The sequence below is a fragment of the Pseudophryne corroboree genome, chromosome 1 (genome assembly GCF_028390025.1).
Source record: "Pseudophryne corroboree isolate aPseCor3 chromosome 1, aPseCor3.hap2, whole genome shotgun sequence".
NCBI lineage: Eukaryota > Metazoa > Chordata > Amphibia > Anura > Myobatrachidae > Pseudophryne > Pseudophryne corroboree.
In genome coordinates, this window is record NC_086444.1 from 61,228,941 (window position 1) to 61,255,060 (window position 26,120).

At 43.4% G+C, this 26,120-nt stretch overlaps 1 protein-coding gene across 3 annotated transcripts in view; it reads right to left on the reverse strand.

The window, feature by feature from the left end:
* Nucleotides 1-6,755: 6,755 nt before the first annotated feature.
* The window catches only part of DCC (DCC netrin 1 receptor), a 1,035,978-nt gene continuing 1,016,613 nt past the window's right edge, over nt 6,756-26,120 (reverse strand). For all 3 annotated transcript variants that reach the window (XM_063960065.1, XM_063960057.1, XM_063960048.1), the window contains exons 28-29: nt 16,785-16,927; nt 6,756-13,610 (exon numbers count right to left, since the gene is read on the reverse strand). In XM_063960065.1, coding sequence (XP_063816135.1) covers nt 13,521-13,610; nt 16,785-16,927 — 233 coding nt within the window. In that variant the 3' untranslated portion in view covers nt 6,756-13,520. The remainder of the gene's footprint in view (nt 13,611-16,784; nt 16,928-26,120) is intronic.

Here is a 26,120-nt window from a genome sequence, read left to right on the forward strand (position 1 = left end):
GGCCTTATCCATTTTCTTTGAAAAAGAACTGGCTTCACTGCCTGAGGTTCAGACGTTTGTAAAGGGAGTGCTGGATATTCAGCCTCCTTTTGTGCCACCAGTGGCACCTTGGGATCTTAACGTTGTGTTGGATTTCCTGAAATCCCACTGGTTTGAGCCACTTAAGACCATGGAGCTAAAATATCTCACGTGGAAAGTGGTCATGCTATTGGCCTTAGCTTCGGCTAGGCGTGTGTCAGAATTGGCGGCTTTGTCATGTAAAAGCCCCTATCTGATCTTCCATATGGACAGGGCAGAATTGAGGACTCGTCCCCAATTTCTCCCTAAGGTGGTATCATCGTTTCATTTGAACCAACCTATTGTGGTGCCTGCGGCTACTAGGGACTTGGAGGATTCCAAGTTGCTGGACGTAGTCCGGGCTTTGAAAATGTATGTTTCCAGAACGGCGGGAGTCAGAAAGTCTGACTCGCTGTTTATTCTGTATGCAGCCAACAAGGTTGGCGCTCCTGCTTCGAAGCAGACTATTGCTCGCTGCATCTGTAGCACGATTCAGCTGGCTCACTCTGCGGCTGGATTGCTGCATCCAAAATCAGTAAAAGCCCATTCCACAAGGAATGTGGGCTCTTCTTGGGCGGCTGCCCGAGGGGTCTCGGCTTTACAGCTTTGCCGAGCTGCTACTTGGTCGGGTTCAAACACATTTGCTAAGTTCTACAAGTTTGATACCCTGGCTGAGGAGGACCTTGAGTTTGCTCATTCGGTGCTGCAGAGTCGTCCGCACTCTCCTGCCCGTTTGGGAGCTTTGGTATAATCCCCATGGTCCTTACGGAGTCCCCAGCATCCACTAGGACGTCAGAGAAAATAAGAATTTACTCACCGGTAATTCTATTTCTCGTAGTCCGTAGTGGATGCTGGGCGCCCGTCCCAAGTGCGGACTTCTTCTGCAATACGTGTATATAGTTATTGCTTACTAAAGGGTTATTGTTATGAGCCATCCGTTGATTGAGGCTCAGTTGTTGTTCATACTGTTAACTGGGTATGGTTATCACAAGTTATACGGTGTGATTGGTGTGGCTGGTATGAGTCTTACCCTGGATTCCAAATCCTTTCCTTGTAGTGTCAGCTCTTCCGGGCACAGTTTCCCTAACTGAGGTCTGGAGGAGGGGCATAGAGGGAGGAGCCAGTGCACACCAGATAGTACCTAATCTTTCTTTTAGAGTGCCCAGTCTCCTGCGGAGCCCGTCTATTCCCCATGGTCCTTACGGAGTCCCCAGCATCCACTACGGACTACAAGAAATAGAATTACCGGTGAGTAAATTCTTATTTTCTACAATACACTCACTTTAAATTCTATATCCTTGGATATTTCTTTCAGTTAGGTATTTATCTAATTCATTTTTAAACATATTGATTGAGTCCACCATTACTACCTTCTCTGGCAGAGAATTCCAAATCCTTACTGCCCTTACTGTGAAGAACCCTTTCCTTTGTTGTGTCGAATTTAAGCAGATTACTGTACATTGGGTAATGTGATTCAGCTTGGTAAATCCATTCTCTCTTTAAATTTCTTCACAGTGCATTACCTCAAATTGAGGTCTGTATTTTATCTAGCCATGAGGTTGGGGCTTGTATTGTAGGCTAATTATCCAAACAGGCTCTGCATTATTTATCAGTTATTACATTAGGGTTTGTTAAATTGTGTTTTATCCACACACACGGTGGGATTTAATGCCACCCGAGTCCGACGGCCGCGCGGGAAGGCGGTTGAACGCTGGCTTTTTTTTTTTAAAGGGGCAACTACTTTACAACGCAAAACCATGCCTTGTAAGTGATTGCCAATTTAAAAAGAATATCTGAGTTTGCCCAGCATCCTGCACGGCCGCAGCACTCGGGTGGTATTAAATCCCGCTGTGTGTGTGGATAAAACATTTAACAAACCCTAATGCAATAGCTGATAAATAATGCAGAGCCTGATTGGATCATTAGCCTACAATATAAGCATTACATCCCGCCACAAATCTGTTCATCTTAACTAGTGCTGTACATGGTTTCATCTGAAGGTGTGTGCTGCATGCTAACAAAACCTGTCAGGATTGCGGCATCAGTCTCCTGACCCGCTGGGAGGGATAGCCCTTGGCAATATTCAGCAATATTGCTTATGTTTCCAAATCCAATTCATCAGAGATGTGTTAACCCTGTATTTTCCATGTTGAAGCCTCATCAAGTATTGCAATAGTACTTGTACCGTCATCATACTGCACCTGGGGGGTAATTCCAAGTTGATCGCAGCAGGAATTTTGTTAGCAGTTGGGCAAAACCATTTGCACTGCAGGGGGGGGGGGCAGATATAACATGTGCAGAAAGAGTTAGATTTGGGTGGGTTATTTTATTTCTGTGCAGGGTAAATACTGGCTGCTTTATTTTTACACTGCAAATTAGATTGCAGATTGAACACACCACACCCAAATCTAACTCTCTCTGCACATGTTATATCTGCCTCCCCTGCAGTGGACATGGTTTTGCCCAACTGCTAAAACAAATCCTGCTGCGATCAACTTGGAATTACCCCCCTGTTCTGTTATCGCCAACTCAGTATGGCGATAATAACCAAAAAAGGATTTATCCTTTGAAAGAGGCACATGTATGAATGCATTAATAGTCAAAGAACTTTTTTAAATGAGTGAAACTTTTTTTAATTTGGACTTTAATTTTCACGCCCAATTGTAATGTGTCAGTTTTTGTATTAATAACTCTACCGATTTAATTTCTGCTTGTTTTTTTTTTTTTTTTAAAAAGCATCATTATCTTGCTCAGTGCTGTGCTATTAATATATAAATCCATATATTTCCAGGAAAACGAAGAATGTTTTCAAGCGTATGAGAATTGTTATGCGTTGGCCATCATCCATAGCTTTTTCAGACCTCATTATTTTTCAGTAAAGGACTACAAAAATAGACAAAGGCACCAGAGCAGGTCAAATTATTTAAATTAATAGAGGACTGATTCTGTCTTATCAGCCAAGGAAGGACGAGGTAACCCATATTTTGATAATATCGTGGAATGTGCGGAGAAAAAAGATCTGCTTCCTAATCAGAAGTGCAATATAAATATAATTGTACATCCTATACAGCGACAACAAGCATCCAGTGGCTCTGCAACTCTTGTAGAACTACAAGTACCAGTTTGCTAGCCACGGTTGACAGGGAATAAAGGGGTTTGGTCTAAACATGTATGTATATTCTGTGCTAAAATGCACAATTTTATCCTGATATTATAGCATACATGTGATACTTTTCATTGTATGTGTAGCAGGCTGGTGCCCTATTAAGGAAAAGTGTGGCATTTGTAGTGTATTGGTTTATCTTAAGTCTTACAGTATATACTCATATACCGCAGGGTTCAGTAGTCGGGCCATTGCTGTTTAACATATTCATTAATGACCTAGGAGTGGGCCTGGAAAGCACAGTGTCAATTTTTCACAGACAATACTAAACTGTGTAGAGTAATTAATTCAGACAAGGATGTTGAGTCTCTACGGAATGACTTATCTAGACTGGAGATCTAGGCAGACAAATGGAGAATGAGGTTTAATATAGAAAAATTTAAAGTTCTGCACTCTGGGACTAAGAACAATTGGGTAGCCTATAAATTAAATGGGGAAAATGTAGGGATAACGGTAGTTGAAAAAGATTTGGGGGTGCTTATCAATAATAGACTTAGTAGCAGTACGTATTGTCATAATGCAGCAACAAAAGCAAGTAAGGTGTTAGCATGCATAAAACAGGGAATGGAGACAAGGGATGAGCGTGTAATCCTGCCACTGTATAAATCATTGGTGCGACCACATCTGGAATATTGTGTACAGTTCTGGGCACCACACCACATCTTGGAACTCGAAAGGGTTCAGAGGCGAGCCACCAAACTGTTTAAGGGGTTAGAGGCACTAAATTATGAGGAAAGACTTACAAGGTTAGATAATGTATGTTTACACTCGAAAAGAGGTGGCTGAGAGGGGACATTATTAATATTTATAAATGCATAAAGGGACAATACAAGGATCTATCAGACGATCTGTTTATATAAAAAAAATGCTACACAGAACACATGGACACCCCGGAGGTTAGAAGAGAAAAAAAAATCATACACAATGGAGGAAAGGGTTCTTCACAGTAAGAGCAATAAGGATTTGGAATTCTCTGCCAATGAAGGTAGTAATGGTGGACTCAGTCAACTCAATACGTTTAAAAATGAATTAAATTCCTAACTGAAAGGATTATCCAAGGATACAGCATTTAAATGAAATATAATTTTATTATACAGGTTGAACGCGATGGACATTTTGTCGTTTTTCAACCTCATCAACTATGTAACTATAGGTGACTATGTACTTGGAACAAATTAACTGCAGGTTGGGGATAGTATTGTGTATCCCTCAGAGACTTGATATTGTACATTACTAATTCCCTTCATAAGTGTCATATTACTGTATATGTGCTCAAATATGTCCCATTCAGGAGTGTTGATAAGGTCTAAAATGGTCTTTTTGTTGGTGATCTATGATATGTATGCAGATTGTAACTCAGAGAGTAACTGGTTTCTCAGATTGTAACTTATGGACTGATTCTTGTTTGTAAGTAAAGCAAAAAAACAAGCAACTGGACAAAACCGTGCTGCACTGCAGGTGGGGCAGATGTAACACGTGCAGAGAGTTATATTTGGGTGTGGCGTGTTCAAACTGAAATCTAATACCCCTTTTCCACTAGCTCTAAAAACACGGGTAAATGCACGGGGCGGGTATTTACCCGTGTTTTTTGCTAGTGGAGACTGCCCCCCTTGCAAATCCCCGGATCAAGTGATCCGGGAATCCTACCCGGGTAGCTTGCCGGGTTGAACATGTGTTCACCCCGGTAAGCTGTGTAGTGTAAACAGGAGCCGTGTCGATGCGACACGGCTCCCATTCAGTGTTTGGAAGGGCAGAGCTGGGAGATCATGTGATCTCCCAGCGCCGTCCCTGCCGCGTCAGCAGCAGCGTCACCAACCCGGCAATATTCCGGGTTGGTGAGCTCTAATGTAGAAGGGGGCTCTAGCACGGGTCGCAGCCATATCAGGCTCCCGGCTGCGACACGTGCTACAAGTGGAAAAGCGGTATAAATTGTAGTATAAATTTTAAGCAGCCAGTATTTACTAGGCACAGAAACAATATAAGCCACCCAAATCTAACTCTCTCTGCACATGTTACAGTACATCTGCTCCACCTGCAGTGCAGCATGGTTTTGCCCAATTGCTTACTTTTTTGCTTTACTTACAAACATGAATCAGGCCCTCACAGCGTAACTGGATTGTCCAAATAAATGGAAATGTCACACTTTTGCTCATTTACATAATCTTTGGGGCAGAATGAATGGAACAGTGGTCACCATTACTGAACCCAGCATGAGATCAAGACCCAGGTCTGGCCAATGTTTGTGGAGTTTGTATGTTCTCATTAAGTTTCCTTTTATTTCCTCCGTATGCCCCCATCCTCCTCCCACACTCCAAAAACTTGCTGGTATGTTTTAAAAAATGGACCGTAGTTTATCGGTGTGCGTGTACATGTAGTAGGGCATATAGATTATAAACTCCACTGTGCTTTACAAATGACAGAAGCTGATCAACTTCACTTTCTTTTTGCAAGACTTGATACATCTCCCCCTATATGCACTGCCGCCAAGAGGGGGAGAGCAGGTACTAATTACCTGGGCTTGATGGAGATTAACCTGGTCCTCCATGGTTCCCTGTCTCCCTTACCTGTCAGCAGCAACTTCTTCTCCAGCCAGCACACTCTGCTATATGCTGGCTGGGCTGTGGTGGAGCAGGGAGACTGCTGCCATTTAGCACCAGCACCAGTCTCTTCTGCCTGTACTGGGGGTAATGGGGGAGCGATCACACTGAACATGCCCCCTCTGGATTTGCCTCTGGCTGAGGGGCACAATAGCGCCCCCAAATCTGCACTCAGACCCGCTTTGCAGCACTGAAAAGATGTTTTCTGCAGTAATTTGCATAAGGGGCGTGGTCACATCACCCGTGATGAGGCCACCCCCCCCCCCCAAGTACCTGGGCCCCCAGTGCTCTCTACACTCCTGCCTATGGGGGTCAATCCGAGTTGTTCGCTCGCTATCAGTTTTTAGCAGCCGTGCAAACGCTATGCCGCCGCCCACTGGGAGTGTATTTTAGCTTAGCAGAAGTGCGAATGAAAGGATCGCAGAGCGGCGGCAATGTTTTTTTGTGCACTTTCTGAGTAGCTCAAAACCTACTCAGCGCTTGTGATGACTTCAGACTGTTCAGTTCCTGTTTTGACGTCACAAACACGCCCTGCGTTCGCCCGGCCACGCCTGCGTTTTTCCTGGCTCACCTGCGTTTTTCCGAACACTCCCTGAAAACGGTCAGTTGCCACCTAGAAACGCCCACTTCATGTCAATCACTCTGCGGTCAGCAGTGCAACTGAAAAGCTTTGTTAGACCCTGTATGAAACTACATCGGCCGTTATAATAGTACGTTGCGCGTGTGCATCGCGCCACATACGCACGCGCAGAAGTGCCATTTTTTCCCCTCATCGCTGCACAGCGAACGAACGCTGCTAGCGATCAACTCGGAATGACCCCCATATGTATATACACTGTAATCATTTCATTTGGATTAAGTGCTGGAAAAAACACAACACACCGGCAAACAAACTGTTTTCTATCAAAATTTTATTCAATAAACAAAAGAATGCAACATTGGGTAACATTTCTATAAAAAATGAATATGGGACTGTTCTACAGTGCATTAAAAAAACAAAAACTTTTCTTCTTGAAGTAGTATACAAGATTGTGTGTAGAAACAGTCAATTTTAAACTAGAATTAAGTTTCTCTTCTGAAAACAGAATTTACATTTAAATATTGAAATCACTAATCTAATTTGGTTAACAATTCAAGAAATTCTACTGGTTCGTCTTTCCGCTTGGAGGCTTTTTCGTATCAGAAATACCTGACTTGGCTGTTTATAAGCTGATGTACACCCAATCCCATCAAGAAAAGAAGACAGACACATTTTAGAAGACACTGAACGGGATTGAGACAAGTTTTCTCGCGTAACTTGAACAATTTTTTTTTCTGGATGAATCTTTTTCGTGCCAATTTAACAAGACTTCAAGCAAAGCATAAAAGCACGGATGCACTTATAACATTGGGCGTCAGGAACTTATTTTACTCGAGACGTTGGCATACACAATACTAAAAAAAATCCAGCAACAGTTTTCAATTCACTAAAGATTATACAAATGACTGCGTTCAAAGTTTGGCCAGGTAAAGTGTGGTGAATTCCTGACAACAATTCAAAGAACAAGTTGGTTCCAATTGATTGTGTAATTGTGAAGCAAATCAAAATTTATGGCCATGAAATGAAACAGTTTAAAACATTACCATAACAACCTGTAACCTAATCCTACACGGATACATCACATTGCAAAGTGGAGCTTAATATTGTGTAAAAAAATCAAGTAAATAAAAAAAAAAAATTCCTTACTTTAAATAGGTTACAGTAATTCGAACACAACGCAGAAATATTCTTTCAATTCCCGTTCCCGAACAGAAATATTTGCCAGGGTGATAGTTCAGTTATACCCCTTTCAGACAACCAGGTTTGAACACGGGTTACTGGCACATGAACGCGCGCATAACTCGTGTTCCTGTGCGGTCTGAAAGGTGCCAGGGGAAATATACCAGGACGAGCGACCCAGTAAATCAACCCTGGTAGCAAGCTGGGTTGAACTCGTGTTCAACCCCGCTCGCTGTGCGGTGTGAACGGGAGCAGGGTCGATACGAACAGTTTCTCGTTCACACTGTGTGGACGGGCGGCACTTGGAGATCACGTGTCAGGCTCCCGGGGGCGACCCACCCTCAGGCGGTCTGAAACGGGTATAAGTAGAGTGACTAGTCTGCTAATTCCTCTTGTGGGCAGGGGGCCTAATTCAGCATGGATCGCTAAATTGCAAAAATGCTCATTGGCCAATTTTTCATGTGATTTTTTAGCAGTGGCAGTTTTGAGACCATCGCAATTTCAGTCTCAATAGCGATCCATGACAGTGTTGTGTCTCTACGGCTGCTTAACTTTCTCTTTGTCAGTGCTGATAACTCGTAACGGCATGCAGCAGAACAACTAGTGATGAAGAGCAAGAGTGCAGGATAGAGAGCAATCTGCATACTAGACATAGGACAATTTAACAAGGGATAACCAAACAGACCAAAGAGGTGTTAAAGTTCCACTATAGAAGATGCAGCCGTGCCATCCCACCTACAAGTGCCAGGAAACAGTTTACTTAAATGATGACGAAGAAGCAGGTGTATCAAAGCTTGGGGAGAAATGAAGTGGAGAGCGATAAAGTACAAACCAATCAGCTCCTAATTGTCATTTTTCAAATACAGCAAGTAACATGGCAGTTAGGAGCTGATTGGCTGATACTTTATTTCTCTACACTTTAACTCTTTCAAAGGTTTGATACATTTCCCCCTAAATGACAAAACTTTCAATGCATAGAATATGTTGTTCAAGTCATAAGTACTAACCAGAATTGCATACATTTCTGTTTTCATAAAATGTAATTATTGTAAATGTTTGTATAACCTTTAGTGAATTTTACCATGGCCCCACCCACGAGGAGCTACAATACTACAATATAATACACACCAAATAAAATATTTAAAAGGAAAGATAGAAACAGTGTAGCCCAATAAAGCTCAGCAAACATGAACAGGTTAAATAGTATTTTACATTACACAAGTATAAAAAAAAATGTACATCAGTCTTAAAACCCAGGGGGAGATGTACCAAAGCTTGGTGAGAGATAAAATGGAGAGGGATAAAGTACTAACCAATTAGCTCCCAACTGTCATTTTTCAAACACAGCCTGTAACGTGGAGCTGACTGGCTGGTACTACGTCACTCTCTGCGTTATTTCCTTCCAAGCTTTGATAAATCTCTCCCACCCAGCATCAGTTATTTCATATTTGATACAAAATTGACCATAATTTATCCTAAAGGAAACAGTCTAAATAATAAATTAAATAATACTTATAAAAAAGCACACCCCTCCCTTCCCCACACTGCTGCCAAGTCCGGAACTGGCAGATTTATTTTACAGTTATAAAAAATGGTTTTAATTGTTTTATTCCTACCACCTTGCGCTCCTGGCACTGAAATGGGTGCAGCATACTGTGATATATGACCCACACTCGTTTAGTAATGGTCAGAGCATGTACATCCTCACGATACGACAAGCAGAGGAGAATGACCAAGAGGGATGAACCGTGATATTTTTAAACAGGATACGACAATCATCTGTCCACAAGAAGTACAATGACAAAGGCGTGAGAATGGCAAAATCTCCAGAAGGCAAATTAGCTTATTTCATAGCGCTGGGCTTTGTGCACAAATGTAGGTTAACCCAAAGAAACCAATCGCAAGTTTGCCTTCAATTTCAAGACTGTACTAGAGAAATGGCATCTGATTGGCTGCAGTGGGAGGTGGAACATTTGTACAACCTTGTATCATTATATCCTGAAAAGTCTCTATGAGTTACAGGGTCATGTCTTCATAGTCTGCATCGGCTAATTATCTTGGTGATACTAAGATGTGTTTGCTTTGAGAAAAGTGGGGACTATTCATAGAAAATGCCATCCAGCCAATCTGAATGGAACGTTAATTAAAAGGACTGTCTATGGATTCAGCTGTGAGTTGTGGGTAAACCATGTTTTACTTAACCAAGCTGTTAGGAATACTGCTGCATCTTTTATAACAGTGGTCAACAGATGTATGAAGCTCAATTTCCCATCTAGGGGTATATTTACTAAGGTGTGAGGTTATTTTTTAGAAGTGGAAATGTTGTCCACAGCAACCAATCAGATTCTAGCTTTTATCTTCTAGAAGCCGCTAGATAAATGTTAAGTGGAATATGATTGGTTGCTATGGGCAAAATCTCCACTTCTAAAAAAATTCACACCTTAGTAAATATACCCCTTAGACTCAACATTGAAATAGTAATCTTCAACCCCCATTGATTCCTGATTACTTCCATTGTGGAATTTCCCCCAAGAAACCAATTTCTGTTGCACTATTAGGGTCCCTGATGAAATCAACCCCCCATTCCCACAAATGATGGGCAGATTTACGACTAGACTGTCCAAGAGTGTTTTTTTAGACCCAATTTCTGCCCTGGTTATCACAGTCCACCAGAAATTGCTGTTGCACTGGAACCATCACATCAATGTCCCCAAGGGGTCACAATGATGGGGGTCAGAGGCAAGTTTTGTAGTGATCTGTTAGGATCTGCTCTCAAGTTAGGCACTTCTTTGTGGAAGCTTGATTTCATCAGGATCCTGATAGTGCATGGTAAGAGGTTCCCAGTTAGTGAAAGGCCTTCACCAACTCAGGAACAGAGAAGCAGGTTGGTGGAGGACACAGTTTTAAAATGTTGGCAATTATCCTTTAGAAGCACTCAAGTACACAAACCTTAGAGAGTGGTACAGTAGAGAAGTTGCCCAAAGCATCTTCTCCACCTTACTGTATCTGTCTCCAAGGTTTGATACAACTTGCCCTGAGTGTGTAACGGAAAGTCTTACAGGAACAGTCAAGTGTTCGTCTAGGTAGCTAACAACACCATTGATTTCAATATTAAATATGTTTGTGGTAGACCCCTGGCAAAGGCGGTTTAAGAGAGGAGCCTCAGTGCGGGCCCCTTCCTCTATGGCGGCGCAGGAGACTCTGGCTTTTTGCCAAAGCCTCTTGCACATTTGCAGGTCTCCGCAAACATGGTGCCCACGCCACTTTCTTGGTGACTTCTCTATTGCACATGCACAAATCACTAGGAAAATGTCCGCCACAAAATTTTCATAGCAATTTCTGCTGCTCTGCAGCACTGGCCGATGCAGGACTCCGGAGAGGTGAGTATAAATATGCCTCCCCCCCCCTACACCAAGCACCAATTATAGAAATGCCAATGTCCTTTGGGTTCCAGGATTTTTTTTTAACACATTATTTTAAAATGAGAATGGTATATTACATAATACTAGAAGACATCCACAAGTACGTAAATGAGAAAATAAGCTGTATATTTCCTCTCCAGGCTATGATTAGACAGCCCATGCCATGTTTAAGGTGTTTTTTTCAGTTCATAAGGGCATGCGTTCTAGATATCCTCTGGGAACTCTGTTGACAGTACCTTGGAGGCGGCCATTTTGTGGGCCAGACTAATATCCATGTAAATGCAGTGATGTCACTGGAACTTAGTGAATTAATAAGTTGAATTCTCATGAACATCATTTCAGTCCACAAATTGGCAGCTACTATTGTGTGTAAATATGTACAAGAAAGAATTATACATAGCGTTTAGGTGACAGGTGTAGTGAGGACATATTAAAACATATAGGGGGATATGTATCAAAGCTTGTAGAGGGATACAGTGGAGAGAGATAAAATATAAACGAATCAGCTCCTAACTGTCATTTGTAAACACAGCCTATAACATGGCAGTAAGGTGCTGATTGGTCAGTACTTTATGTCTCTACAAACTTTGATAATTACATACTGTTAGACAGTGGCAGAACTACTGTGGGCGCAGGTCGCTAGAAAACCCGGAGGTGAGGTGACACCTCCTTCAACTGTGCCATACACCCTCCTAAGGTATACTATGGTACAAGATTTGTATACAATTGCGCTTCAACACTGGATAAAAAAGAAATGATATAGTCCGTTTTTTTCAGAAAGCTGAAAGTCTCTAATCATAGCCTCCAGGTACCCAATCTTATCACAAAAGACCAGAGCGGAGGCCTCTCCTGATCATTCTCCGGCCAAGGCATGCCCACGTACAACACATGCCTTTTGTCTGCTCTGGGGTTCTAGAGGCTGGGGCTCTAGAGGCAGCCCAAATTTTGCTATAAGGCTCTGCGATCTACTGTTCCGCCCCTGCGGTTCACAAGGCCAGGACGCAAGACATCATGCAGTAAGAAAATAGAAACATTGTTAAATTCTCCATTATAAAATAATCAAAAGAGTGATTCCCTTATCCACGTTGTTGGGTATTGAAAGGAAAAATAAATAAAAAATAAATCACCTTTTCACTTCTACTGTATGTGTGACCAGCTGTAGTTGTAAGCCGAGTCCTCAACTTTTCCAATTAAACTGGCAGAGCGGATTTTATCTGACTTTTGACAAAAATCACATCGCTGGATGCAAACGCCAGACAGTAAACAAAAGCCACACAAAATGACTGTGCCCCACCAGACACTGTATGATATATGGTATCAATTTTATAGAGAAGATAACAGACAGTGTCTTGTACCCGCTCAGCTGTGCTCTATATCAAGTCTCTGCTACCAAATATAAATCATAACTACTGGAACATTTGAGGTCAGACAACTCTCCTTTCCATAGACAACCTTTGTGCGACACTGGTGACAAAATAAAATAAACTATACAGTGGTAGAGTTTGTGCTGCTTGATTATTTTTTTTCCTCATGCTTTTGTAACTCATGTCAGGTGATTTAGGAGCAACCCACGTGGTTGTATAAAGCATAAAAAAAGTATTAGTATCTATACAGTGAATTACATGCTCACAGTGCAGATGCAGTAGAGTTTATTGCAGCGAATGGTGCATTGTGGGTTAGGAAAAAGAGGAGAACAGATCTCTGATTTTTTAATTCACTGGTTAAATTCTTGAGATATTTGAATTGATGGCAATTTTTTTTTTTTTAAAGTGCACTGTTCGCTGCAACAAACTCTGCTTCACCTGCAGGCTGGCAAACGTGGGGTGATGTAAGATGTACGTTCATTATCTACGTATGGAAGAGAAGCAATGATGTTCATACTACCATCTGATCATTGAAGTTGGGGGGGGGGGGGGGATTCTCAGCTAGGAAGCCATGTCTTAAGGGTGTTTTGATATACTTTTCAACATTGCGTCATTTCTTTCCGTGGATTTGAAAATAAGAACAATCTTTACAGTTGCAGTAAAAAAATAAAAGTTGTCTCAAGATTTGCACCTGGTCGTAGTAGTAGTGGTGGTGGAATGAGAACACTTATGACCTAGAACATTAAACATTTACCATGCCCGGTAACATACAATGTGTGTGTGTGTGGAATAATGGTAATTTCAGCTTCCGAGAGGGTTTATTGATCTTGCAGCGACTGAGTCTTTCCCTCACAATTCCGACAGTGATTTTGCAGAGAAGAAGAAAGGATAAAGACAGTTCTGACGCAATGAGCCATTCCCCCGATGCCACGTGGATTCCTGTATCAAATCCACAAAAAGGTTTTCAAAGTCCGGTGGGTCATCTATGTGGATGTTTTTCATGGGTGAGATTTAAAACACTGGTATGCTGCAATTTTCCTGGGTGTCCCATTAACCCCTCGGCTGCCACTCAGAGGGAGCTTAAGCGCATTGCTCTGCAACGCTTTCCAGGCCCCCCGCCGGCAGCGTAAAGAGTTAATTTTTCATGGTCAGACACAGTTAGAAGGCGGAGCCAGTGATAGCGTTGAGCTGCTTCATCAATCCCTCCAAGCTCGCCATTTGCTCACTCAGGTCATCCTGTTCATACACCTGTTAAAGCAAAACATAATTACTAGCTGCATGGTATAAAAATGTAAAATTTTAATTTAATTGAATTGTAATTTAAATTTAATTGAAAAAAAAAATGGAAAAAAAATATTTGACACTCTTATACAAAGGGTAATTAGAACTGAACAACTGAACGACACCTAGTCAATCTCCTGCTGATCGGGTTAAGCTCTCACAATCGGCCAAGTGGTATGCATCCATCCTTGGCCCCTGTTGGGCAGCAGCAGCAGTGAGGTAAGTGGCTCCTCTACCGGGATCGGGAGGTCGTTTGTGCAGCACCAAAGATGCAACCTCCCGGTCTCGACCATTATAGGAGCTTTATAAGCTGTGTATCCGCTAACAATCCTGCATCGTAAGTGTACGCAACAGCAGATGCCTAAAAAATATGAACAGCCTACTTGCTTAACCAGTGGGAAGTAGTAATGGGTGCATCTGTACTCACTGTTATACACACTGGTTGGATGGAGCATTGAAATGCTTCGGGGCAGGTATATCACAGGTCTTAATGGAGCTAAGTGATACATAGCTCATACACAGTGACAAAATGGCGCTGTGAATGTGCAGTACTAGATTCGGGAGACATCTTGGTTAAGCAATGTAGCCTCCCCATAGGAACTAACATGGAGTCTGTGCAGTAACGCACTCCACTCTCAACAATAACGTGTACCTATAAACAGTGGAGGCAGCCATTTTGTGGGCCAATACACTACTCATGATAATGCAGCTCATCAGTTTCCTAAGAACTGATGACATCGTTGAGGAGGTGCCTCATGCCTCAGTGATGTTGCTCCTCCTACTCTGAAATGATGGCAGAGACCTCTACTGGACCTCCGGGAAGAGGCCCCTCCCTCAGAGCACAGCTGGGGGTCCATTGTCAGGTCATTACCTAACTCTTGCTGTGGAGCCAGGTGATCCACTGGTCTGTGCTAGTTTCCTGTTATTAATAGGATTATACTCATGACTATTGGCTCCACCCACAACATGGGTCAAAGGGCGCAGCTGGGGCTCATGCAGATGACATGTATGTCCGTTTGTGTGTTTTTGCACTGGACATTGCTCTTAAAATTGGATAAGAAAAGTGAGGACGATGCAGATTTGTATGCCTATGAGTTACCAGGGCCGTAACTAGGGGGGGGGGGGGACTAAGGGGCCATGTGCCCTAGGTGCAGGATTTGAGGGTGCGCTGAGGAGTTACAGAGGAGCAGGGTTTTTTTTTACTGGCAGTGCTCTGCTGCTCTAGTGAGTCAGCAGATGGCTCCGAGGGCAGTGTCTCTTACCCACCTGTCTGCCCGGAGATGGCTCTAACGCTATGCGGGTGAGCACCAGTACCTGTGACCTGTGTATGCCGGCTACTGTCTTACACTCTCTTCTTTGCCATGCAGTGCTGTGACTAACGTGCAGTGCACTGTGCAAGCTATAGAAGCGAGCTGTTGGTGCTGTGTTTTTCAGCAGGCTATGATCCTGGCTGCCTGCCCAGCACCAACCGATAACAAGCTGCCGGCTACATACCACTGAGAGGACACGCTGCCCCAGGCTTATGCTTGTTAACAGGTGCAGTCACCGATGTTACAGAAATCAAAGGTTCACTTTGCTAGCTATCCACTTCACAGAGCCTGGACGACCTCCAACTCTCACGGAGTATCACTACAGCAGCTTTGTGGTGAGTATAAAGACAGACTTCATTATCGGCCCTGTGCTTCCAGGTAGCAGTATCATCCTCCACTTTGCCTCCCAGAAGGGGGGAGGGGGGGTTGGTGTAGCTTATAGGGGGATGTAGTGTAGTGATGTATGCAGAGGCGTCACCAGGTGTGGTGACACCCGGTGCGCACCCTTAATATGCCAATGCGACGGAGGCGCGCTCGCGGCAAAGAAAGAGTGAGTGGCCACAAAGAAAGGGTGCGTGGCCTCATGGGTCGTCACTCCGGGGGCGTGCCCTGTATCTCCGGAGATGTTGGGCTGTACTGGGCTGCCCCCGGAGACTGTCTGCAGCGTTGTCGGCTCCTCTGCTATGACAGGAGCCAGGCGCTGTAGCAGAATTTCACACTGCAGCACCTGGATCCTGTCACTGCGGAGGAGCCCACAGATTGGTGTCACCTCTTCTAGGCGTCACACCGGGTGCGGGCCGCACCCCCCGCACCCGCCTTGTGACGCCGCTGGATGTATGTAGTGTAGTAACATATGGCAGTATATGGAGGTATCCAGTGCACTGATGTGGTGTAGCATATAAGAGGGTGTAGTGTAGTGATGTAGTGTATCATATAGGGCAGTGATTTTCAACCTTTTTCGACTCGCAGCACACCTGACAAGACTTTAAAAATTGCGAAGGCACGCTATCAGTCCCTCCTGGAGCAAAAAACAGACCCATTGGCCTCCACAGTAATTAAACACATTAGCCCCCACAGTTATCAAGCACATACAGATGGGTCCACATTTATCTTGACCTTTAATAGGATTAACTAAGACTGGCCAATCGGACTTAATCCCCTGCTGTAATGATTTAATCCCCTGCTGTATTGTTCTCTGTATTGTATTGCAGTTGAGAACAATAGATGAATGGTTTATGCTAATAAGTCAAGTTGCGCCTAGGCACAGAAAACTAGTCAAGATAACCGTGGACCCATCTGTAGGCCCCAACAGTTATAAATCAAACATACTGCCCTCCACAGTAACCAAATTACTGCCTTTCCCCGGGTGATGAAAATCCTAGTTTCGGCCCTGGAGTTACAGTACATCTCCACATGCAAGTGGTGGGGTGTAATGGGGCGTTCTAATATAGGTACAGAGAGGGTGTGTTGATGGAGTCGCGAGCTCTGCAGAGTTATCTGGAAGAGTATATACACCTTTTTTCATTCAAGTATTTTTAGCACTTATAGTATAGGGTTGGTGCAAGTGTGCCCAGACAATAACGACAGGGATCAAACCAAGTACACATATAGGGGCAGTCAAGCTGCAGAGATGTGTCCAAATTTGCGTACAGGTGGAAAAATTGTGCGCACAAAAAGACACATGCAAAAAAATAAATGTTCCAGCAAATTTTGGTAAATGGAACTATAACTACATATATATATATATATATATATATATAGTTTCTTTTTTATATTTATGAAAAAACACCTGGCATGCAAGGATAGCAAAACTGAGGCTGTGGAGTCTTACACTGGCTGGGTCATCTGTGTGCTTGTGACCGTCTTCCGACACCTCAGGGGCTGTGGGTACAGACACTGGGAGAAGCGGAGATCTGGCTTTCCCTGCCAGCCCCAATGATGCTGTCTTTACTTGTGGCTTAGGCAGGCTGGACCCTAAATAAACATAGCATCCGAAAAGTGTTACTCATTTACATCATACATATTCTGGTAATAACATAATTACATTACATAATACAGTTTATTAAACTCAATTCCTATTATACCTAAAAACTTGCTGAATGTTGTATTAATATGAAAGTAATGAAAGCAAATGTCAACATTTTTGGGTAAAGAGAATAACTCATTCATAATTCATGGTAGGTTGTGTGGCCATTGCAAGATGGGGATGTGACCAGATCCTCGTGGGCGTGACTGTGTATCACTATGGTAAGCTGGGGGTGTGGCCAGATCCTCATGGGTGTGACTGTGTATCTGATAAAAACACGATTTTCTGGTGTTTTAATGGAAATATCTCCCAATCTACCACAAATAAGGGAGAACCTTCTGATAACAAGCAGGCAAAACAGTTATGGGAGATAGGATTAAGCTGGTAAGGTCATTGCTTGGTCAGTAATTCCTGACCAAATTCCCACTGTTCAACCTAGCTTGTAGGTAGGAGTGCTTTCTCTTATTCCAGGAATATTGTATGACCTGGGCCCACAAACAAGATCACATGCAATATAAGCTTCAAGACATAATAATAAAAAATACATTTAAAATTCTGTTGATTATATCTACTATACTACACACTGTTGAAACCATACAATACGGAATATTCCATATTATATTGCTATAAATCAAACGTGAAATCTTGGTTCAGCCCCTGCTGAAAGGTCCAGTTGCTAATTTTTTAAAACTGCTGACATTTATCAAAGCTAATTGAAGATCAGTTGCAAATGATTAATCCACTGTATACAGTATGTATATATGTTTGCCGCTGAGTTTTTCAATAACCTTTGGTGTGCTTCTTTTGTGGATTCATATATCCAATTTACAAATGACAATTATTCTAGTTGTATTTTATTTATAATGGCACAAATATCACAGAAGGTTATAATTGTAGCCCTGAAAACGAAGTTTATTAAACTTGTTAAGACATTTTAAATTAAAGTAAGCATATGCAAATATGACCGTTTAGCATTTTAGCTGGCAGCTCTCAAGCTAATAAAGCTAATACCCTTTTTATTAATATGCAGAGAATGGCTTTTAATCACGTTTTAGTCTATCATACCCAATTCCGAAGCTTATGCAAGCAAATCTAGAAGTGCCACATGAAATATAATTACCATGTAAAGTGTAAAAGCCTTGGAACTCTAAATGACACAACAATATATTTAAATATGACTATTTTCATGGTTTTTGGGAGACCCGTCACCTGAACCGATGCTAACGAGACTCTATTCTTATTTAGTACAATATAGGAGTTATATCAACTCTCTTTCCTTGGCAAAAGTAAAATGTCATCATGTAAAAGAGCCTGAGAGTAAGGGAATTCATTTAACTTGTGTTGCAGCTTCTGTGCCAAGAACACTTGTTTGTCATCCCATCTAATTACTAGGAGCATGATAGTAAGCAGCGGGAGGTGGGAGCGGGAATAAATACGTAATGAGATTGTCTTGTCATTCCTTCCAATGTCTGTAGGCTGCCAATAGATAACATCCAATTCTGGAGGAAATCTCTTGTCTGCCAATTATTGCAAAAACAACACAGCTTTCAGAATACTAGTTACACAGATTTCCGGAAGAAGACTGAGGAAGCAAGTAGCTTGCTGTTCAGTGTGACTTTTTCGTGGCACACTCTGGGGTGTGGTGGCCAATCCCAGGATCGGGTATCAGCGGGATCCTGGGATTTGGGCCAAAAATCAGCCAGGATTCAATCCCGGGATTGGAGCTTCCAATCCCGGGGATTTCGGGATTAGTCTGCCCCTTCCTTTTTCAATGTCGGGCAGCGTTGAGCTTCCTCAGGAGGCTCAGAGGCTGCCCGGCTCCCCCAGCTCAGCTCCCCCTTCCCCCCACTGTGTGCACTGCGCAGTGTGGTGTGATGTCAGAGGTCACGCTGCACAGACCTAGCTGCCCGCATTGTCCCGCAGCAAGTGGACCCCCCCACCCCTCCAGTTGATGGCAAATTGTGTGGGTGGGGTCGGGGGTAGGGACACATTGAAAATAAACCAATCCTGGGATTGATCATTTTTCAATCCTGATTCCCGGGATTGAAAAAATGTCCCGGCCCGGGATTGGTCAGCCTACTCTGGGGCTGAGCCCATGAGAATTACAGCCTAGTGATAGCCGCCTTGAGATGAAGATAGCCGTGTAGGCTATAAGTGACGGTGTACTGTGAGCGCTTGCCCAGTACAAACTTGTTGATCGTGGTTGTCAAGTGGTGAAGGAGCTTTTGATGGGGTAAAGACATTGCCAAAACAGATTCCTCTACGAAGCGCTGTCCGCCGTGACTTAAATGATAAATAGGCCAGTTAATTCATCTGCTGTCACTGTGGTAGCCAGCGGGATAGATGTTAAAAAATAAAAAATCAATCATGGGTTTGCAGCTTTAAATACTAATTAGTAACTACTGTCTAATAACTGAATATTCATGTTTGGTTGAAGTACTGTAAGATGCACTTTGCACCTGTATAGCCATAGGCTAAAGTCATGAGGTTTTGATAAATGACCTCATCAGTGCCTTCTACATAACCCTCCATGCGATGCAACAATGCAATAACAATGTCCCCCGTTGTTTCATTAACAAAATGTTCTCCATGTTATCTCAGACACTTCTTGCAAGATCAGCACTTTGTAACAATACAGGATATTTTGGGAACATTTACGTTTGGGCTGTAGGCAAAGTCTTTGCTTCACAAACTGCCTTTCTGGCTTTTACTAGTCTCGTCCATACTAACACATGCATACAGCTGTACAAACAGAATGACTGTAATATGCAGCTACTAGTAACAAAGTGACAGCACAGAACTCCCTTCGGGACTGAGGAGAGAACAGCCCGCCTCCAATTTTATATTAATATCCTGCTGACCAATAAAATGCAGATATGTGCACTCTTTATTCAGTATTGGTATTTGATCCCGCCGCACGGGATGCCAAATGTCAGTATACCGACATCGGCAGCCCGGGAGCTAGAATGCCGGCAGGGGGGCTAGCACAATGAAATCTCCTTCCATGGGTGTTGTGGAAACCCATAGAGGAGGAATCACCTACCTCGCCGGTATTCCGGCGGTGGTGTAGTACCCCCGTCGGGATCCCAACGTCGGTATTGAGACAGCTGGGATCCAGACGGGCGGTTTGTTAACCACATACCCTTTATCCAAGCATCTGAAAACTTATGGCACTGTGACACCCACCTCATCCCGTGTATCTAACACATATGGGACACACACACATGGAACGTACAGTCACTGATAGACATACATAGAACAGAGACTGAGAATATCAGTATTCAGATACCTGGCTCTATCAGTAAAGTACCTGCCTATGCAGAGCCGGCCATAGGCATAGGCAAACTAGGCAAATGCCTAGGGCATTTGGTATGCTTAGGTGCACCAGCAGCTTCTGCTGATTAAAATGATATGCGGCATGCCTATATTCTGTGTGTGACTGCGGTTGTATCTGCATACGAAATGCTACATTGCAGTGTATTCCTGGAAATCACTGCAATGTAGCATTTCGTATGCAGATACAGCCGCAGTTGCACACAGAATATAGGCATGCTGCATATCATTTTAATCAGCAGAAGCTGCTTGTGCACCCTAGCCACAGAGTAATGCAAATAAGATGCATTTTCATAAACAAAAGGCGCCCGATGTTAGCAGAGCTGCCAGCTGACTCATGCCTGGTATCTCCTGCAGAACTAGCGGCGGTGCTAGGGGGCACCAGCCAAAATCTTGCCTAGGGTATCATATTGGTTAGGGCTGGCTCTGTGCCTATGTGCTGAGACTGATGCGGAGAATGGTGTTGAATAATGAATAATAATGAAACAAATAGTAGAATATCAGTTTCAGGTGAAATAACCCAGGGATGGCCATCAACCATCGACCAATGGCCAATGGTTTTGCCAATGACCATCAACCAATGGCCAATGGTTTTGCCATCAATAGAGGAGATTGCTTAAACTCCGCTCCTCTTCCGTGATTGGCCAATCATGTTATGGTCAAGGCCGTAGAGAGCGGTGAAGGACCCAGGTACTAGAGGGGGCATGGCCTAATCAGAGGGGGCACAGTGCTAGAGTCTTTGCTTTTGCTGTGCGACGCCATCTTCCCAAAGATGTCACTGGGAAGATGGTGCTGTGGAGGAGGAGCAAGGAAAGCATACGGGGTGGGGACCATGCTGGGCCCCTGAAACAGACTTGGGCCCAGGTAATTAGTAGCCGCCCACCCTCTTGGCACCATCAATGGTTTCCCTTTGATGATTTCTTGTCATCGATGTAAATCACAGATGGCACCATCGATGGTGACCACTAATGGTGCATCGTACAATGGCCATCCCTAGCTAAACCACTATGTGTCTATTACTGACAGAGCCATTTTTCTGGAGACCCAAATGCACTGAAACCTATGTACTGTACTGCAAATAGCTCAGCTCCTGCATTGAAGACAAATTTGATTGTAACAATTTGATCAACTGTACTACACTTTGTTGAAACCATACAATAAATACAGAATAGTTAAAATGAACGCTAGTCAGTTTGATGGCGTCATTTGCATTGAATGGCGTCATCGTATGCCCCACTCCGCTTTGAACAGTGGGGGCGGAGCCACAATAATACAATCACAGTGCCGTTCTCCCGCCCTACACCTTGGGTTGGAATTCGGAATCCCCACCTTGGGCACCACTGTCCCCTCCAGAGCACGCACGTAACACACACATAAACATTTACTATTATTATTTGTAAAAAGCATTCCTTTCAAATGGAGAATGTTGATAACAGGGAACAATTCATTTTAAATCTCATAATTCTTCTTCTACAAGTGAGTTTAGATAACCTTGCCTCATGTCGCATACACCTTCCAGTCTCCTTCACTTTGTGATGAGACGTTATCAACTTTGATGATTACTCAGTCTGCTTAATATTGATATTACAAATTGATTTCCGGGGAATGAATAAGTTAAGCATGAAAGAAATGACATTTGCAGAGGATTAGACTTATATTTGTGCAGACAAAATATATGGGTTCCTTTCTGCCTCTCCATTTAGATTACATTAGGCTGACAGCTCTAGGAACGGATATAAAAGCCAACCTTATTTTTATGTATTTAAAATCATATTTCAAAGTCTAAACAGATCCTCATTTTCTTCCTGTCATTTATACGCGTCAACGTCCAAGGATCTCTTGTACATACGCCGCACAGAAACAGAAGTTAAAGCCAAGTGTTTTCCTCTTGTAAACTTTTTAATATTCAGAACTAATTATGTTCCAGCGTCCTGAGCCGTTCTCTGCGAAATCCCAGAGTCTCGCAAAAGTGCAACTTTCCTGTTCACAGATATAACAAAGAAGTAACATGGGGGTCATTCCGAGTTGATCGCACATACAAACTTTTTGCTGCTCGTGCGATCAACTAGACGCCGCCTATGGGGGAGTTTATTTTAGCATAGCAGGGCTGCGATCGCTTGTGCAGCCCTGCTATGCTAAAAAAGTTTCCTGCAAAACAAGATCAGGGTCAGACCTACTTACCCTATGCGACAGATCCAGCGACGAAGGTCCCGGGATTGACGTCAGACATCCGCCCTCCAAACGCCTGGACACGCCTGCGTTCATTTCTCCACGGCCGGAAAACGGTCAGTAGACGCCCCGGAACGCCTCCACGCCATCAATCTTATTGCGATTGCCACTGCGATCACTTTCAGCGCTGGCGGCATCGTTGCCTGGCAACGACGTGCGAGCGCATTGCGGGCGCCGCGCAGCCACAGTCCCGACCCGTTCGCACCGCAGCGAAGATCCGCAGCGTGCGAGGGGTTGGAATGACCTCCATTGTTCATTTATGTTTTACCAGTTCTAGCTCCAGTCATAATAGTTGTGGAGTCATCCTGGGTGACGGTAGGAAGCCAGTCGGCAATTACACTACAATATAAATAAGCACTTGAGCAACTGAAAATTCAGTAAGAGACTTCAAGTGATTGCAAAAGCAAGAGCTTACTTCTAGTGAACTGACAAGTACCTGAAACTATAAATCAATGGTCCTGATTCATGTGTATATGGAACCGCAAAGCTGCAAGGAAGCGGCTGAGCAATTCCGCCTAACTAAAACTGTTATGCGGCAGGAGGCGTCTGTAGGAGATCGACGCCTCCTGTTGACATTAGCGAGGATTAGAGTGCAGTTGCAGCCTCGGATCACTATGTCGCGCTTTGTGGCAGTCACAGGCACCACAGCTGAAGCTTACCCAGGTTGGCCGCAGGGGTCGGACAGCGGGGTGATGGAACCCGTCACGCCTTCAAAACTGGGGCGACACTTGTTTTGAAGAACAGTTCGGGCGCCGTCGCTGCGAGTGGTATCACAAGACCCGTTCTGCGCCTGCGTAGTCCCCCAAACATGGTATCTGTATGTAAACTGTTGGGTTTGCGTACAAATATGACCCAGGCCCATAACACACATGTAAATGGGATTTGTTTCCTGGAATGCTCGGGTTTTTTTGGGTAAGGAAATTCTCCATAGCTTAACACCAGGACCCCTGTTAGGTTAAGTCTTCATTCATTTGTAAAGTTACAGTATACATAGAATTGTATTCATACTACAGTGTTGGTGGGGTCATACTGTACATAAAACATACATCCCAACTTTGAAGCACAGGGAATTGAGACAGTGGGCGTGGCCACATCATGACAGATGGAGAGGTGGACACACCCCTGGGAGCATGTGCTGTTTGACTGTCCATTACCGGCGCCACTCTGCTCCTCCACTCCAGAGACCCGTTCAGGTGCATGCGGCACCTGCTCATTATGTAAAAGCCAGATTTACTTTGATATAAAGTCACAATTACCCGTAGCCAGTAGTAATTACTCAGAGGAAATGGTCTTTACACTATTGCAAGCCGTTAGTAAATATAGCCCCCTCTCAATGTTATGCATTCAGCTGTAAAACTTGTGTCAGAACCAGTGATGCATTGCAGGACGGGGGAAATGTCCACAGGATCCAGAACACACCAAATGCATGTTTAAAGCTGCGCTAATAACTTTTGTAAAGTGGTCTTATGACCATATCTCTGCAAGTAACAGCTAAAATGTTTTTTTTACTCAAATTGCAAGACAGCAAACTAAGGGGGTTATTCAGGTTTGTTAGCAAACCAAAAAAGCACACTAATGGGCAAAACCATGTGCACTGCAGGTGGGGCAGATGTAACATGTGCAGAGAGAGTTAGATTTGGCCATTAGTGTGCTTTTTTGGTTTATAAGTAATGTCTCACAACTAGAGATGAGCGGGTTCGGTTCGTCGAGATCCGAACCCCCCGAACTTCACCTATTTTACACTGTTCCGAGGCAGCCTCGGATCTTCCCGCCTTGCTCGGTTAACCTGAACGAGGCCGAACGTCATCATCCCGCTGTTGGATTCTCGTGAGATTCGTATTCTATATAAAGAGCCGCGCGTCGCCGCCATTTTCACTCGTGCATTGGAGATTGAACGGAGAGGACGTGGCTGCGTTCTCTGCCTGAAAAGATCCGTAATCTGTACTCAGTGTGCTGCAAATATCTGTACTCAGTGTGCTGCAAATAATCTGTGCTCAGTGTGCTGCAAATATCTGTGCTCAGTGTGCTGCAAATATCTGTGCTCAGCGTGCTGCAAATATCTGTGCTCAGTGTGCTGCAAATATCTGTGCTCAGTGTGCTGCAGATCTCTGAGTTCTCTGCCTGAAAAGCTCCATATCTGTGCTCAGTGTGCTGCAAATATCTGTGCTCAGTGTGCTGCATTGTGGGAAACACCAGTATATAATTATAGTAGTACAGAACAGTAGGCCATTGCTGTATCTTGCAGCTCTGTGTCAGACTCAGTTCTATACAGTATCCTGATCATCAGTGCTCAATATCTGCTGCATTGTTGTGTGACCAGTATATACTATATATATATATATATATATATATATATAGTAGTACAGTGCAGCATTTTGGTGACCAACAGTATATAGTTGTACAGTACAGTAGGCCATTGCTGTATCTTGCAGCTCCGTGTCACTTAAAGTATCCATATCTGTGCTGCATTGTTGTGAGCAGTATATATAGTAGTATGGTGCAGCATTTTGGTGACCAACAGTATATAGTTGTACAGTACAGTAGGCCATTGCTGTATCTTGCAGCTCCATGTCACTTCAAGTATCCATATCTGTGCTGCATTGTTGTGAGCAGTATATATAGTAGTACAGTGCAGCATTTTGGTGACCACCAGTATATAGTTGTACAGTACAGTAGGCCACTGCTGTATCTTGCAGCTCCGTTTCACTTCAAGTATCCATGTCTGTGCTGCATTGTCGTGCGCTATAAATATATATATATATATATATATATATAGAGAGTAGTACAGTGCAGCATTTTGGTGACCAACAGTATATAGTTGTACAGTACAGTAGGTCATTGCTGTATCTTGCAGCTCCGTGTCACTTCAAGTATCCATATCTGTGCTGCATTGTTGTGAGCAGTATATATAGTAGTACAGTGAAGCATTTTGGTGACCACCAGTATATAGTTGTACAGTACAGTAGGCCATTGCTGTATCTTGCAGCTCCGCGGTGTCACTTCAAGTATCCATATCTGTGCTGCATTGTTGTGAGCAGTATATATATAGTAGTACAGTGCAGCATTGTGGTGACCAGTATACTACAGGACAATAGTCCAGTGCTATTCTCGCTGCTCAGTGTCAGTTCTCCATAGTATCATCAGTGCTCAGTAAAATCAGTGCTCAGTATAATCAGTGATTGATCAGTATAATCAGTTCTCAGTATAATCAGTGCGCTGTTAGACGTGCGCCCGTTTTCCGCCATTAGTGCATTGGGATTTAGACAATTGATGAAGTTATTGTGTCCCCGGTACAAAATCCCATCTAGATTCCACTTCACTAGGCAGGCGATAGCGAGATTTTACCAATTAATATCAGTGATTTATAATGAATTATTAATTACAGTGATCTTGTCAAATGATTCCAGTGATTTGTTGTCATTTTCTTCCAGTGATTTGGACCAATAATACCATTGATTAGAACAAATAATTCCAGTGATTTTGTCATTTTCTTCCAATGATTTGGACCACTACTACCATTGATTAGAACGAATAATTCCTGCGATTTTGTCATTTTCTTCCAGTGATTTGGACCAATAA